The sequence below is a fragment of the Entamoeba histolytica genome, genomic scaffold (assembly GCF_000208925.1).
Source record: "Entamoeba histolytica HM-1:IMSS scf_1104750519175 genomic scaffold, whole genome shotgun sequence".
NCBI lineage: Eukaryota > Evosea > Mastigamoebida > Endamoebidae > Entamoeba > Entamoeba histolytica.
This window is the reverse complement of record NW_001915079.1, coordinates 12,377-27,116: the sequence shown is the minus strand read 5'-3', so window position 1 is coordinate 27,116 and position 14,740 is coordinate 12,377. Positions and strand designations below refer to the sequence as shown.

The following is a 14,740-nucleotide window of genomic DNA, read 5'->3' as shown; positions in this document are numbered from 1 at the left end:
ATATTAATTACATTTTTGTTATATTTGAATGAAGAAGAATCAAATACCAAAACATGATTATGTGTAGACACATATTCAAACACTTATTAATTACAAAATATTGTGATTTTATTTCAAATGATTTTAAATTCATCCTATTTTTATAAATAATGATGTTTTTCATAACTTCTTTAAATAACATTAGTTATTAATCATTCATTATTAGAAGACATTATATATTATCAAAACATAAATAATATAATATTTCATACTTTCAATTCTGATAATAAAATAGAAAAGAATCATTTAATTTGAATATCATATCAAATAAAAGTAAAATATAAATAAAAAATAATGTTGAAGCTGAAATAATCACTTCTGAATAAGAAGAAAATAAACTTTTGAAAATATCAATTAACTAGTCCTTTTCATTAAAACTTTGTTATACAGTTGTTTCTTATCTTCTATACTTTATTTCATAATTATTTAAATGTTGTAGGATATATTTTTTGCTTGCTTAATTTATCTAATAAATTATGTGCTTTATTGAAAACAATAATCTGTTGGTTTTAACACCTTATTTTTATATCTAATCATTAATTCAATCATAATGCTGGTGTAAACTTGTTTAAATATTTTGAATTAATTCTATCTATTTATTATTTTATAATACATATTTTATAGTATATTTTATTGTTTTTATTCATGTCTTAATTATGTCAAAACACATTACACCATCTTATTCTTCTTCATCCTCAACACCATTAGTAAAAAGATAGTAATAATAACATTCATTATATGTGGAATATTATAATTATTAGAGAATTAACATTACTATGATATTTATAAATAGAATAATAAAATATTTAATTTTCTTTATTATTTACTTTTTATAAAAATATGAGATGATTTAATTAAACAGAAAAATAACCAATCAAAAAGAAATAATTAATTTTCCACTTATTTTGAAAGAAAAAATAATATTAATCCCACAAAATAAAGATAAAAAATGACGTTTTCTGATATTTTGTCTTCAACAGTGTTATTATTCTAAAGGTAATATTCGTATCATCCATTATTCATTAGACAACATATGTAAAGAGCAAGTGGTGGTTGAGTATAATATCCTTGTGGATGAGGTGCTCTGCGTGGGTTGTTTGTGGTTGTAGAATTGTATATTGGAATAACTGAATCAACTGTAACTTTTGACTTACAAACAGAGCATTTCCCTTGTCGAGTAAGCCATTCTCGTAAACATTCCCAACAAAACATATGTCCACATTGTGTAACAACTGCATTTTGTGCTGTGTCAAGACAAATCAAACATTCAAATTGGTTTTGCCTGTTTCTTTCGTTGATTTTTCTATATTTTCAGTTTTTTCTTCTTTTTCTTCCTGTATTTCTTTTTGGTTATCTTGTATTTCTTCTTTTTCTTCAATAGTCCTAATAGAATTATTGCTGTTCTTATTTAGTAATTATTCTATCATATTAAGTGAATTGTGTTGAGGTTGTTCCATTCTTTATAAACAAGTATTTTTAAAATAAAAGATGGTGATGAATTTATTTTGATTTATCTATTCAATAAAAAAATAAAATAAGTAATTTTTATTTAAGAAAAGAAAACCAGAAAATTAAAATAATGAAAAAACAAAACATAAAAAAATTTAACAAAAATAAAATTGTTTTTCATTCAAGATTGTTATTTATCACTTTTTCTTATTTAATTCTGAACCATCATTGTATCTTCTTCTCTTAAATATTCTCCTAAATCTCCTTGATTATAACAGACAATCCCTGTTGCACTTAATCGAGAATATTCAACTGAAGAACATGCTGTTGTTCCAAAGCCAATTGCAATATCATTTTCATTAAACATAACACATCCTATGTTTCTTGCCATGTTGTCTGTTATTTTACTTATTCCGTTTTTGACTAAATGATTTCCATATAAAAATGATGTTTCTGCTTCTGGTTTTACCCATATTTTACATGAACAATATTGTGCTAAATATGGTAATGCAGTTATGTGAAGTTTAAATTTCCCTGTTTTAGTGAATTTCCCAAAACATGTGCCAAGTGATAATAAATTCTCTCTTCCAATTGTGGTAGCTTGTTCTGCAATACTAAGTCTCACATAATAAACTCTATCCTTTTGTAATCTAAAACAATACTCTTCATTTTCGTTGTCTATTAAAAATCGAATGTTTCTGCCAATGTACTTCGCTAGTTTCTCAAAAAATGATTTTGTTTCTTCATCAGTTAAAGGTCTCATTCCTCACTTCTCTCTTTTGCTTTTCAGTTGTTTTTATTTCTGTTGTTTTTTTAAAGGGTTTTTTCTTCCATTTCTTCCTTCTATTTCTTGTTTTTTCTTTTTTTGTAATTTATCCCACAATTTTCTTTTTTGTCTTTCTTTTCATCTCATTTCTTGTGATATATCCGATGATGAACATTCTAACTCTCATCTGTTTGCATTAAACTCTACACCACTAACACTCTTTATTGAACAAATTCAAATACTCACTTCTCAATTTGAAGTAAATCTAATTGTAGATATTCTATTAATTGACTTTTTCACACAAAATTAAAATAAATTTAATGTTTTTTGAAATTCTTCATAAAATGAACCAAAAAATTACATAAAAAATATGAATAGATTCAAAGCTGGTAGTACCTATCTTGAATAAACCCATATTCTTTAAATCCCATGTCTGAGAGATAGTCTAACAAATGATCTATTTATAAATACCATTCAATAATCTCTTGAACTTATTTATATCAAAGTATAACAACTCTGACTTATTATTCTTTGAAATAACTCCTTTATTACTTAAACATTCAAACTGAGGAAGTATTTCACTACTCTTAACTGGTAATGAACTATAATCAACCACAGTCCTTTGGTGCTCAACAAAAGGAGAACCTCTAATGTTATTTAATGGGTTATCTTCCATTGAGCTACTAATGTTAGTAGGAGGTTCTAGTTGTAGAATTTTAACACCTTCATTTAATTGCTGAGATGATGAACTAACTTTGTCATTAAAACAATTGAATTTACTTTCATCAATAGCTTGATCCAAGAATTTTTCTTTTGAAAGCAAAAGAATGTTTCCATATGATGTTTTACTTAAACAATCTTTGTCTCCAATAAAAACACTTTCATACTTTGTTTGAGAACTTTTTTCTTTTTTGAGATATTGACACAAAAAGTCATATACTTGAATTCCTGTTGTATTTAATACTTCTATTTTATTAAATATACCAATACATTTACCATCTTTCTTTACTAATGGAAGTTTTGTATATTGTTGGCTACTAATGGCACTTTTTGATACTTTTGTGTGTGCCAAACTATTATCACTCCCAATTTCATTGTATTTAAGATAACATTCATTAATGATATTCATAACAACAAGTTCATTGTAAACTAATTTCTTCTTATTTTGTTTTCCACTTTTCTCAGTTACTTCTTTCTTTATTGGAATTTCTTCTTTATCAAATTTTAATTTGGCTTCTTTCCCTTCTTGAATTAATTCATATTCACAGTCTTTATCAAATATTATTACTTTATTTTCGTTCCATATCTTTTGAATAGGGAAGAAGTGGTGTAACTTTTCTGCTATTCTTTGTTCTTTTGAAATAAGAAATGACCATCCTTTTGTTATCAAGTAGTAACACCCAGCTAACATATACATTCTTCTTGTATTTGTTGAATTCATTTTAGTTTGAGCAGTTAAAGTTTCCTTTGGGAGTCTTGGAACTTTCTCTAGTCTTTTTGCCATATCTTTAATGAAAATGTAGTTATCATCTAGGTTAAATAAATAACTGTAACTAAAAATAAAATAAACATCATTAGTATTTTTTACATCTTAAATAGTTACCCCCATAATGATTTTTTATTTAAACTTTTCAATTCATCTTTCATAATTAAAAAAGAAGTTTATTTTATTATTTATATTCTTTTTAAACTATGAATTAATTAATTTAATTTATACTTAAAACTTCAAAAATTATTTTTAAAATTATTTTTTTATTCTTTTGTGGAATAAATTCAACTCTGCCAATTTTATAAACAGTGAAATACACAACTCTTTGACATAATTTTATTTCTTTTATACTTATTTACTTTCTAAATTTAAAGTAATAATAATTAAATTAAGGTTTAATAACTTTTAACATATTGTTCAGATGAAAATTTCTTCCCTTCCTTCACTCTCCTGAGAGTCTTCTTCTTCTGGTACTTTTACATTGTTGTATTCTCCAGAATGATCTCCACAGTATCTCATAATATCTTTCATATTTGATATTACAATCTCTCTTGTCATTATTTCCCATGGTATTTCTATTCCTTCTGCTTTTAGTAATATAACTGTTTCTTTGTTTATTAATCCACTCACTGTTATTACTACTGGTATAATTATTACTCATACTAATCTTTCTATCTTTCTTATATGTTCGTGTAGTTTTGAATACTTATTAATCTTATCTGTAAATGCTTTACTTATGTTTTTATCTCTTACTATTGTCATATCTATAATCATTACTTCTTTCTTGTTTAAGTCTCTGACATAAATGTCTGGTCTTTTATGGAATTTTCCGTCACTTCTGTTTACTATTTCTTGATTCCAAACTATAAGTATTTTATCTTTCTCTATTCTTCTTTCATTCTTTCCTAATTCTTTTTTCCTTATTATTAATTTCTTTGTATTTTCTTCTTCTCTCATCTTCATCTTTTCTTTGTTTTCATATAATTGGTATTTAATCTTTAATCTCCTCCATATATATTCTCCTATTCTATCATGTTTATTCATTTGTGTTTTCTTAGTGATTATATAATTCAAAAGAATATGATCTATTGTTGCTATCTTATTACACATTAGACACATTGCATATCTCATGTCATGTTTCATTCATGCTTTCCTTACTCCTACATTTCTTGCTTTCTCTTGCATTTTCTTTATTTGTATATATGCTTTTCTTATAACATTAATTACTTTCCACACTTTAATTGTTTTCTTCTGCTCAGTCATTTTATCCTCAAATCCTTTCAATATTTCACTACTTACTTTCTTGTTTCTCCATTTATTGATATATTCTTCTTGGAACTTCTCTCTTACATACTTGATTATTCTGTTTTTATCCCGTTTTCCTCTTTCTTCTTCTGTTACTATTTTCCTAAATTCTTCTTTGTTTATTCTTTTTCCACATGCTTTATACAATCTATTCCACATTCCATTCTTCTTTTCATTTATTTGTATCATGTCTCCTATTCTATCTCCTCTTTTCTATGTGTAATACAAAATAGTTCTTATTAATTCAATTGCATATTCATCTCTAATGTTTTTCATTCCATCTCCCATTTTATTTCTGTTTACATATAATCTGCTACTACACATTCATGCTCAATTAATCTTTCCTTCTTTCATTTCTCTCCTTATCATTTTATCTATTTCTATCAGCTTCATAATTGGTTATTTAACTACAGATGCACTATATGTGAAATTAGGAATTATTTCTGTATTAATTCAGTTAATATGATTCATACTACTGTCATTCCCTTTATTGTTTTCTTTTATTCCTTCTTCTACACTTCTACTTATTCTTTCTATGCATCCAAAATCATCATTTCTTGTGAATTGATAAACACCTAAATACTTATATGGATGTTCTGAGTCTATTATTGGAATGTTTTTCATATTATCTGGTATTTCTATATTTCCTTTCTTCATTACTCAACTTTTATTTACATTAACTTCCATTCCTATTACTTCTATTGTTTCTATTATATTTTTATGCACTATTTCCATTCCTTTCTTTGTTTCACTTGTTACTTTAATATCATCCATGTATAGTACGTGTTTCACTTTTAGTCTTTTCTCATTTGTTCTATCAATAACATCAGAGATGATATTTATTTGTAATATGAATAGGAGTGGAGAAAGGGAATCTCCTTGTAATATACCATTCTTTATTTTAACTTCTCCTATTTCTTCTTTATATCCATATCCTATTCTTATTCTCCATCTACTACTCATACTTTTTATTAATTCAGTTATTTGAAATGGTATTTTGAAGTATCTTAATACAATTTCTAACCATTCATGATTAACTGTATCATATGCTTTTCTAATGTTATAGAATGATTCTAAATATCTTTTCTTCTGTACTTCTCTTTCATTTCTTTCTAATAAACGTATGATACTTCGTTCTTTTGCTGCCAGACTTCTTTTCTTATTCCTATATTGACTCTTATTAATTTGGTATTTATATTCATTATTTGCTAGTTATTCTTCTATCTTTCTCTTTATGATTGAAGTAAAGATTTTCATTATTACATTAAGACATGTTAATGGTCTATAAATCTCTGCTTTTTTGCTATCTCCTCCTTTGTGTATTAGAATAGTTCTTCCTGTTAGCATTTCTATTTGAATGTTTTCTGGAGTGTCTAACCATTCATTAACACTATAACTAATCTGTCTCTAACACTCTCTAATATTTTCCAGTAATATCCCTGAATGCTGTCAATCACTGGTGCTTTCCATGATGGTATTCTTGTTATCACATTCTCTATGTTTTCTTTTGTGTTTATTATTCTTTTCAAATTCCTTCTATTACTCTCTTCAATCATCTCTTTTATTCTTTCATTCTCTTTCTTTATTCTTTTTCCTCTGTTATATATCTTATTCCAAAACTCTTTTGTATCTTTTTCACTTGGTTTTTCTTCTTCTCTTCCTATTTCCTTTCTTATTTCTTTCCAGTAGTGCTCATGATTTTGTTTCTGTAGATTCTGGTTCTTTTACTTTTGTTTAAGTCTACTTCTTTTTCCTCATTTCTTTTAAGTATTCTAATTGTTTTATTTCTTCATTTACTTCTCCCCTTATCTTTTCTTCTATCATTCTTCTTATTCTTAATACCCTTCTTAATTTTTTATAGTTTCCTCTTATTAGCATGTCTTTTAGTTTATTTATCTTCCTTTGTATTACTACTTCATATTCTTTCTTAAATCCTATGAATTTGTTTTCTAAATACTTCTTTATTATGTATGTTATTCGGTAAATGTCTTCTTGTATCTCTTTAATACCTCCTTCTTTCCATTCCCATTTTTCATCAATATATCTTATTATCTCTTCACATATTTCTTTATTGAAATAATATTCAATGTATCTACACTCTTTGGTTTCTTTTCTTTTACTTTTCTTTATTAACTCTTCTATGTATTCTACATCAATCTCTTCCTTCTTTTTTTCTAATAATCTCTCTAATCTTTCCATTTTCTATATTATCTTCTTCTTTAGTCATGTCATCTACTTTCTTATTAATGTATTCTATGTTTTCTTTTTTAATCCCTTTACTTCTTTTAACTGTTTTTATACATTCTTTGATTGTAATATCAATATGATATGCTTCTAATATTCTTTTTATTTCTTCTTTTCTTAATTTCTTTTTTATTTTAATATTCATTATGTTAATTCCATAACAGACATATTCTTTCTTCTTTAATTCTGTTTCTTCTCTTCTCCTTGTTTCACTTCTTTCTCTTCTTTCTTCTCTTGTTCTTCTTCTATTATGATCATCTTCTTCTGTTCTTTCCATATTATATTCATTGTTTCTGTCACTGATGATGCTCGTCGTATAATTGTCCATTGTTCTGTCTCTTTCATCCTTGTTCTTTTCTTCTGTTTTTGGAAATTTCTTTCTTCGTCTTCTTGTTCTTTAAGTAATTCTTCTACGTCTATTCATCTTTTTTCTATTCCATTTATTAGTAATTGTGTTTTCCTTCTTTCTTTCATTACTTTACTTTCTATCATACTTTTATCAATTTGTCCTTGTAGGTATTTGTTCTCTATTCCTTTCTTCTCTTTTACCTTTTCCTTCATTTCTTCGTCTTTTTCGTTGCTTTTCATTCTTTCTTCTTTTTCTATATTTTCTTTTCTTTCTTCTTCTATTATCTTGTCTTTTTCTTCTATTTCTTTGTCTTTCATCTTTCTAATCTTCTCCATCTCTTCTTTAATCTTGTCTATCTTTTATTTTGTTTTCTTTATTTCTTCTTCTCTCTTTTTGTTGATTTCTTTAATCTCTTTCTTTTCTTTAATCTCTTGGATTTCTTTCTCTTTTTTTTTGTTTCTCTAGTTTTCCTTTAAGTGTTCTGATTCTTTCTTCTTTTTTATTTATTTCTATAGCATGTGTGCTTTTAGTCTTTCTATCTCTTGTTCTCTCTTTTTAGCTTCTTCTTGTTCTTCTTTTTTCTCTCTATTTTTCCTCTCTTCTTATTTTCTTTGTTTTTGTATTTCTTCTTTGCTTTTTATCTTCATTTCTAACTCTTTTTTTTCTTTCTCAAATGTTGTCTTCATTTTCATCATCTCTTCTTCAAATTCTTTAGTAATTTTTCTTCTTTCTTCTTCATATTTTTCTATTATTGTTTGTTCCTCTTCTTCTTGTCTTTATTCATTCTCTTGAGTCGATTTTTCTTGAATTATTTTTTCTTTTTTTCTTCTATTTCCATTGCTATTTCTTCATAGATTCGAAGATGGCACGTCAGAGACACCACATGAAACCCTAAAATAATCCCATGCTTCGAATCTCCCAGTTATCGTCTGGTTATGACGTGCCTTTGGTGAGATAATATCTATTCAACACTAACTGTTTATTATTATTAATACTTATTAGAAGTGATTATTATAAAAGATTATTATTCATTGAGGTGTATTGTTATTCATTAACGTGTATTGTTATTCATTGAGGTGTATTGTTATTCATTATTAATTATAAGGATTATTATTTACTAAGGAGGTATTATGTATTAAGAATTATCATTTATTAAAGAAGACGCATATATAATTGATATTGTTGCACAAAAATTAAACATAAGGATATTATCAAGGAATAGGGTTTCTTTAAGGGGTGTCGAAGGTAAAAGGAGATGAGCTATAACAGTAAGTTATGGATATACTCTCCTTAAAACAACAATATAAAGAATGAGAAATATTATATTACTCATTAAAATCAAAATAAAAGTCAGGCAGCAACTTAAATGAGGAACCATTTAAGTCGAGCATGCTTGCAAAAACTTTATTTCAATAGAAATAAAGCGTGTTGAAGAAACTGATTCACTCACTTCTCAACATGATGAAAAACCTAAAAAGAAGGTTAATCATAATTGATTTCTTTTTTTTTTTTTTTTTCCATTGCTATTTCTTCTTCTTTTACCTTTGTTGTTATCTCTAACTTTTCTTTAACTAGTCTCTCTAATTCTTCAAATCTTTTCATCCATTTTTGTATTGTTTTTGTATTTTCTTCTTTCCTTTTATTCTTCCATCCTTGTCTTTTCTTATAATATCCTTTATTCTTATATCTTCCTCTTCCAAATCGTTCATTTCGATGATAATACTTGTTAACCTTTCTTCTAGGATTGTAATAATTTTGGTTATAATATTTTCTGTAATAATCTGAGTGCTCTAGTGTTCTGTTGACAGTGTTATTATGGTAATAATATTTCTTATAGTGTAGTTATTGAACATTTTATGATCATCATTCTTATAGTCTCTATTGCGTTTTTTGATTCTATTTCATGTTGAGTACCCTTGTTGATAACATCTTCGTGACATTCCAATCTTATCTTTTCTCTCATTCATAAAATAAAGAAAAAAGGAAAAAGAAAATGTTTAAAATTAAGATAGAAAATAAACAAAAGGAATAAAAAGAAGGAATAAGCAGAAGAAGGAAGAGAAGACATTAATAAGAAAAAATAAAGCAAAGAAGTGATTTTCTCAATTTGCAAGAAAAACATAAATGATAAGTTAAAGAAAAAGATTAGTCTTTTTTAAACAGCGAAGAGATTAATCTCGTATGATCAATGAAGAATAAATGAAAATTTTATTAATACTTAATTAACTATTATTTAATTAAATATTATTTCATCACTCATATTCTTCAAAACAATATTTTGGTATTGTTTTATTCTTTTTTAACTCTTCTTCACATTTGCAACCATAAAAACACCCATTTCCAAATAATGTAATTGTTGATGGTATATTAATTGATTTTAATGATAAACATTTTGAAAAACATCCATTTCCTATTTTACTAACACTTGTTGGTATATTAATAGTTGTTAATGAATAACATTTATTAAAACATTCATATCCTATTTTACTAACACTTGGTGGTATATTAATAGTTGTTAGTGAATAACATTCATCAAAACAACTATCTCCTAATTCACTAACATTTGTTGGTATTTCAATTGATTTTAATGAATCACAATATGCAAAACATCCATCTCCTATTTCACTAATACTTGTTGGGATATTAATTGATTTTAATGAAGTACTTCCTTTAAAACAATAATCACCTAATTTAGTGATTGATGATGGAATAATAAATTCATTAATATCTTTCTTTTCAATCTTCTTTCCATTTATTATTTTTAAATTTTCTGGTGTTTTAATACTATTTAACAGTGGTTCATTCATAAATATTCTTTCTTCACTTATATATTTTACATCTTCTATATTAATTGATTTTAATGAATAACATTCATTAAAACATTCATATCCTATTTTACTAACACTTGTTGGTATATTAATAGTTGTTAATGATGTACATCCTTTAAAACAATAATCTCCTAATACTTTAACACTTGTTGGTATATTAATTGCTGTTAGTGAATAACATTCACAAAAACAATTATATCCAATTTCACTTACACTTGTTGGTATATTAATTGTTGTTAATGAATAACATTTATTAAAACAATTATATCCAATTTCACTTACACTTGTTGGCATTTTAATTGATTTTAATGATGCACATTTATAAAAACAATAACTTCTTATTTCATTTACATTTGTTGGTATTTTAATTTTTTGCATACCATCACAGCGGCTAAAACAATAATTTCCAAGTGAATTAACTTCTATTGGTATTGTATTTCCAAATATATTTCTATCATATATTGTATATTCGATATTTTTACATTCATTCAACACTTTTTTCTCTTCTAAATATCTTGAATAACTCACATCATACCATATTATTTGTTTAATTATTCTTCCATCTTTAAATATTTCATCTTCTTTATTATAAATATGAAATATGTTAATATTAGGAAACAATTTTCTTGAATGTTGATTCAATGGAATTGGATTAAAATGAAATCGTTCCATATTTCCTCTAAATCTTTTAACCCCCATTTCTAAATTAATGAAATCATTAATATCTTCAAAATACTTTGAGACAATCATTATTTCATTATATCCTAATTGCATTCTTTCTTTATTATTTTTGATTATTTATTAGTTCTTCTTTTATTTTGAGTTTGAACTTAATTTATTTTTAAAATAATCGTCATTCATTTTTTCTTCTTTTTATTTTTTTTAATATAACATCGAAGGTAGCACGTTTGAAACAACACACATAAACACTAATATAATTCAAACTTCAACTTTTACTGTTATTTTCTGGTTATGACGGTGTATTTGAATTAGAAATGTATTAGGTAAAACTGCAAAGGGTGGAGCAAGATATTATGATAGAATATTACATGGTGTAATATAAGGAAGTACTAAAGTGTGGGTAAGACTAAAAGAAAATTAAACATAATAATATAATGGGAATGAAATAGTCTTTTCTCTCATTCATAAAATAAAGAAAAAATGAAAAAGAAAATGTTTAAAAATAAGACAGAAAATAAACAAAAGGTTAAAAAGAAGAAATAAGCAGAAGAAGGAAGAGAAGACATTAATAAGAAAAAATAAATCAAAGAAGTGATTTTCTCAATTTGCAAGAAAAACATAAATGATAAGTTAAAGAAAAAGATTAGTCTTTTTTAAACAGCTCAGGGATTAGTCTCGTATGATCAATGAAGAATAAATGAAAATTTTATTAATACTTAATTAACTATTATTTAATTTTATTTCATTGAGTTAATTCAAATAAGAAATTGTAAGAAATGACAATTTCTTATTTGTTTTTCTTTGTGTATTTCTTTTTCTAATCTATTTTTCTTTTGTATTTCATTTACTTTTATTATTATTGGTGTTATGCAATTTATTGTTATTGGCATTCATTCTATTGTATGACATTGGTTTTCTATGAATTGTTTGCTTTCTTTACAAGACACAATGTTCTTATTCAATATTCATGACATTAAAATTTGTTGTATTTCCTTCATTGGAAAAAGACATATATTTGAGAATAAAAAGGAATTATTTAAATAATATAAGAGTTATTTTCTATTATTCTTTGTTCACATGAGATTATTCATGTCTTCGACTTTAAGATTGTTTATTCATCTATTGTTCAGTTATATCTTATTTATTCCCTGTTGAGAAGAGTGTTTTCTATTTCTTATTCATTTATTACCATTGAACGTTGTCTTTTCAAACACCATCAAATTAACATTTAATTCTTCCTCTTATAAATTGTTATTTCATCTTTATGTTGAATTTATTTTGGATTTAAATCCTTCCTTCTTTACAATATTGTTTTATGTTGAATGAACATATCATTATCATTATAGGATTACTCTATATGTTCATTTATCAACAACATGAAAATATTTTCTTTGATAATATCCATATTAACAAATACACTTGCATTCTAAGATGGAATTAATATTATCATCTTAGTAATTACATATTCTTCTATTATAATAAATGATATTGCCAACATCATTTGGAATAATCGGTACTATTTTGCAGTGTTGAATTAGATAGTTCCTATCCAAATACAACATCATAACAAAAGAATAACTTGTGATTGAAGGATTTGAATTATTTCAGTGATTGTGTAGTATTTTTGAAGTGGAGTGTTTGAATCCTAAATAATACTAAAATAAAATAGAAATAAAACTATCTTTAATAAAATAGAATAAAAACCTAATTGTTTAAATACAGACAGTTCATCTAGAAAGTATAAAGTGCAAAAAATGGTATGAATAAACATATGTTTATTCAAGAAGCTGTTTGCACAAGATTAAATCCATTATTATCAATCGTATTAAATATTTGATATGATTTTCTTAAATGGGTAAATTACAAAGAAACCGATTTTCACAAAATGTTGGTATTGTTTATATTGTAATAAATAACATATAAACAAAACAATTTATTTGTAATGAAAAAGATAAATGAAGTTAAATTTATAAAATAAATAATGAAAGAAGTTAATTAATTCATCTTTTATGTTTTATTGAATTTTTTTCTTTTCTTAAATATGAATTGTTTGTATTTTCAAATAGATAATAATGAATGAAGAATTATAATTTAATAAGAAAGTTATTCATATCTATAATGAACATTATGACGAATTATTTTCATACTACATAAAACATTATTTAATGAAATAAAATGGAATAAGTTACTCAATCACTTGAATTTCAATGTCAAATTCATTTATCTGTTTTTGAATTAAATAATAATTTTATTCCCTTTTTTATTTTTTAATTCATTGTATTTATTTTATATTATTTAAAAGAAGTTTATATTTGTCATGAAAGAAGTGGAAAGAAAAGTATAGAAAGAATATTACAATCAAAAATATGTAGATTAAGAGATTTACTCAATAATAAACAATATATGAAATTGAAAATAATATTACATATTAAGAAATATGATATATATCATATTAAGTAAAAACAATTGAACAAATAAACTATTATAAATACCTCCGAAAGATGAAAAGAATAGAAATAGAATCAAGAAAGAATAATTTGAAAAGAATAAGATGGAAATATAAAATGATGAAATATGGAAAAGACAACATTTAAATAAATCTAAAGAAGATGAATATCCAGATAATATCTCCTCATTAATTTCTGGAAATGAATCTATGAAACTAATACTAATATAGATTTTATCTAAATATTAATTTATATGAAATATTAATTGAAAATAGAATTAATAATAGAATGTTCATAATCACTCTAAATGAATTAGATTGTAATATTAAATTCATTAATAATTTAAAAATAATTTGAAAATGATAAAATACAATGATTTTGGATTAAATAATTAGAACAACCAATGAAATATTTAATAAAATTATTTAATGAATTGTTAAATAATCCTAATGAAATACCTCTTCATTTTATTCAAGGAAGAACAATATTAATATATAAGAAATGAGATAATTTAGACAAAAAGAAATACAGACAAATAACTTGTTTAAATTGTTTGTTAAAAGTATATCCATCAATATTAAAAATGAAAATAGAAAATCAATTGACGTTAAATCAAATTGAAAAAAACAATTATCATTAAATCAAATTTGATGTAAAAATTATACATATTCATCAAAAGAAGGATTATTATACAACAATATAATCAATCAATTATTAATAAGAATAAATGGAAGTTGGTAGAAACATATTATGACGTCTCCAAAGCATATGATAGTATTAACCACTAATGGATTAAACATTGTTTAATATATTTTAATATCCCACTTGTAGTAATTAATAATAATATTATATATTAAATAATACACATCTTAATTTATATTATAATCAAGAAAGTGATAGTATTATTAATGTAGAAAAAGAAATAATACAAATGATAGTTTATCTCCACTTTTATTTATATTATCTATTGATATACTATCTAAGCAATTAGATAAACAAATAAGCAAATTAAATATTAAAATGAATGGAGAAGAAAAAACAAATCCAGTTAAACAATATATTATATAATGATGAATTAAAGATAACGACTAATAGCCTCATTGAAATGGAAAAATCCCACAAATTAACTAAAGAAATATTTAA

At 24.4% G+C, this 14,740-nt stretch overlaps 3 protein-coding genes across 3 annotated transcripts, besides 10 other annotated features; all 3 read right to left on the bottom strand.

Moving 5' to 3' along the window:
* Position 1: 1 nt before the first annotated feature.
* Positions 2-233: a repeat region.
* Positions 224-408: a repeat region.
* Positions 409-1,699: 1,291 nt separating this feature from the next.
* Positions 1,700-2,251, bottom strand: EHI_191530 (60S ribosome subunit biogenesis protein NIP7; the record flags this gene model as incomplete). Its single annotated transcript, XM_646437.1, has 1 exon — positions 1,700-2,251. One exon carries the CDS (start codon positions 2,249-2,251, stop codon positions 1,700-1,702), a length of 552 nt encoding a protein of 183 aa, XP_651529.1.
* Positions 2,252-2,397: 146 nt separating this feature from the next.
* Positions 2,398-2,551: a repeat region.
* Positions 2,552-2,711: 160 nt separating this feature from the next.
* Positions 2,712-3,758, bottom strand: EHI_191520 (uncharacterized protein; the record flags this gene model as incomplete). The annotated part of the gene is made up of 1 exon (XM_646436.1): positions 2,712-3,758. The coding sequence occupies one exon, from the start codon at positions 3,756-3,758 to the stop codon at positions 2,712-2,714; it is 1,047 nt and encodes a 348-aa protein (XP_651528.1).
* Positions 3,759-4,124: 366 nt separating this feature from the next.
* Positions 4,125-8,491: a repeat region.
* Positions 8,492-8,493: 2 nt separating this feature from the next.
* Positions 8,494-9,158: a repeat region.
* Positions 9,137-9,572: a repeat region.
* An 18-nt stretch (positions 9,573-9,590) lies between these two features.
* Positions 9,591-9,877: a repeat region.
* A 16-nt stretch (positions 9,878-9,893) lies between these two features.
* On the bottom strand, positions 9,894-11,243 carry EHI_191510 (uncharacterized protein; the record flags this gene model as incomplete). Its single annotated transcript, XM_646435.1, has 1 exon — positions 9,894-11,243. One exon carries the CDS (start codon positions 11,241-11,243, stop codon positions 9,894-9,896), a length of 1,350 nt encoding a protein of 449 aa, XP_651527.1.
* A 119-nt stretch (positions 11,244-11,362) lies between these two features.
* Positions 11,363-11,884: a repeat region.
* Positions 11,885-11,933: 49 nt separating this feature from the next.
* Positions 11,934-12,158: a repeat region.
* Positions 12,159-13,466: 1,308 nt separating this feature from the next.
* Positions 13,467-14,740: a repeat region.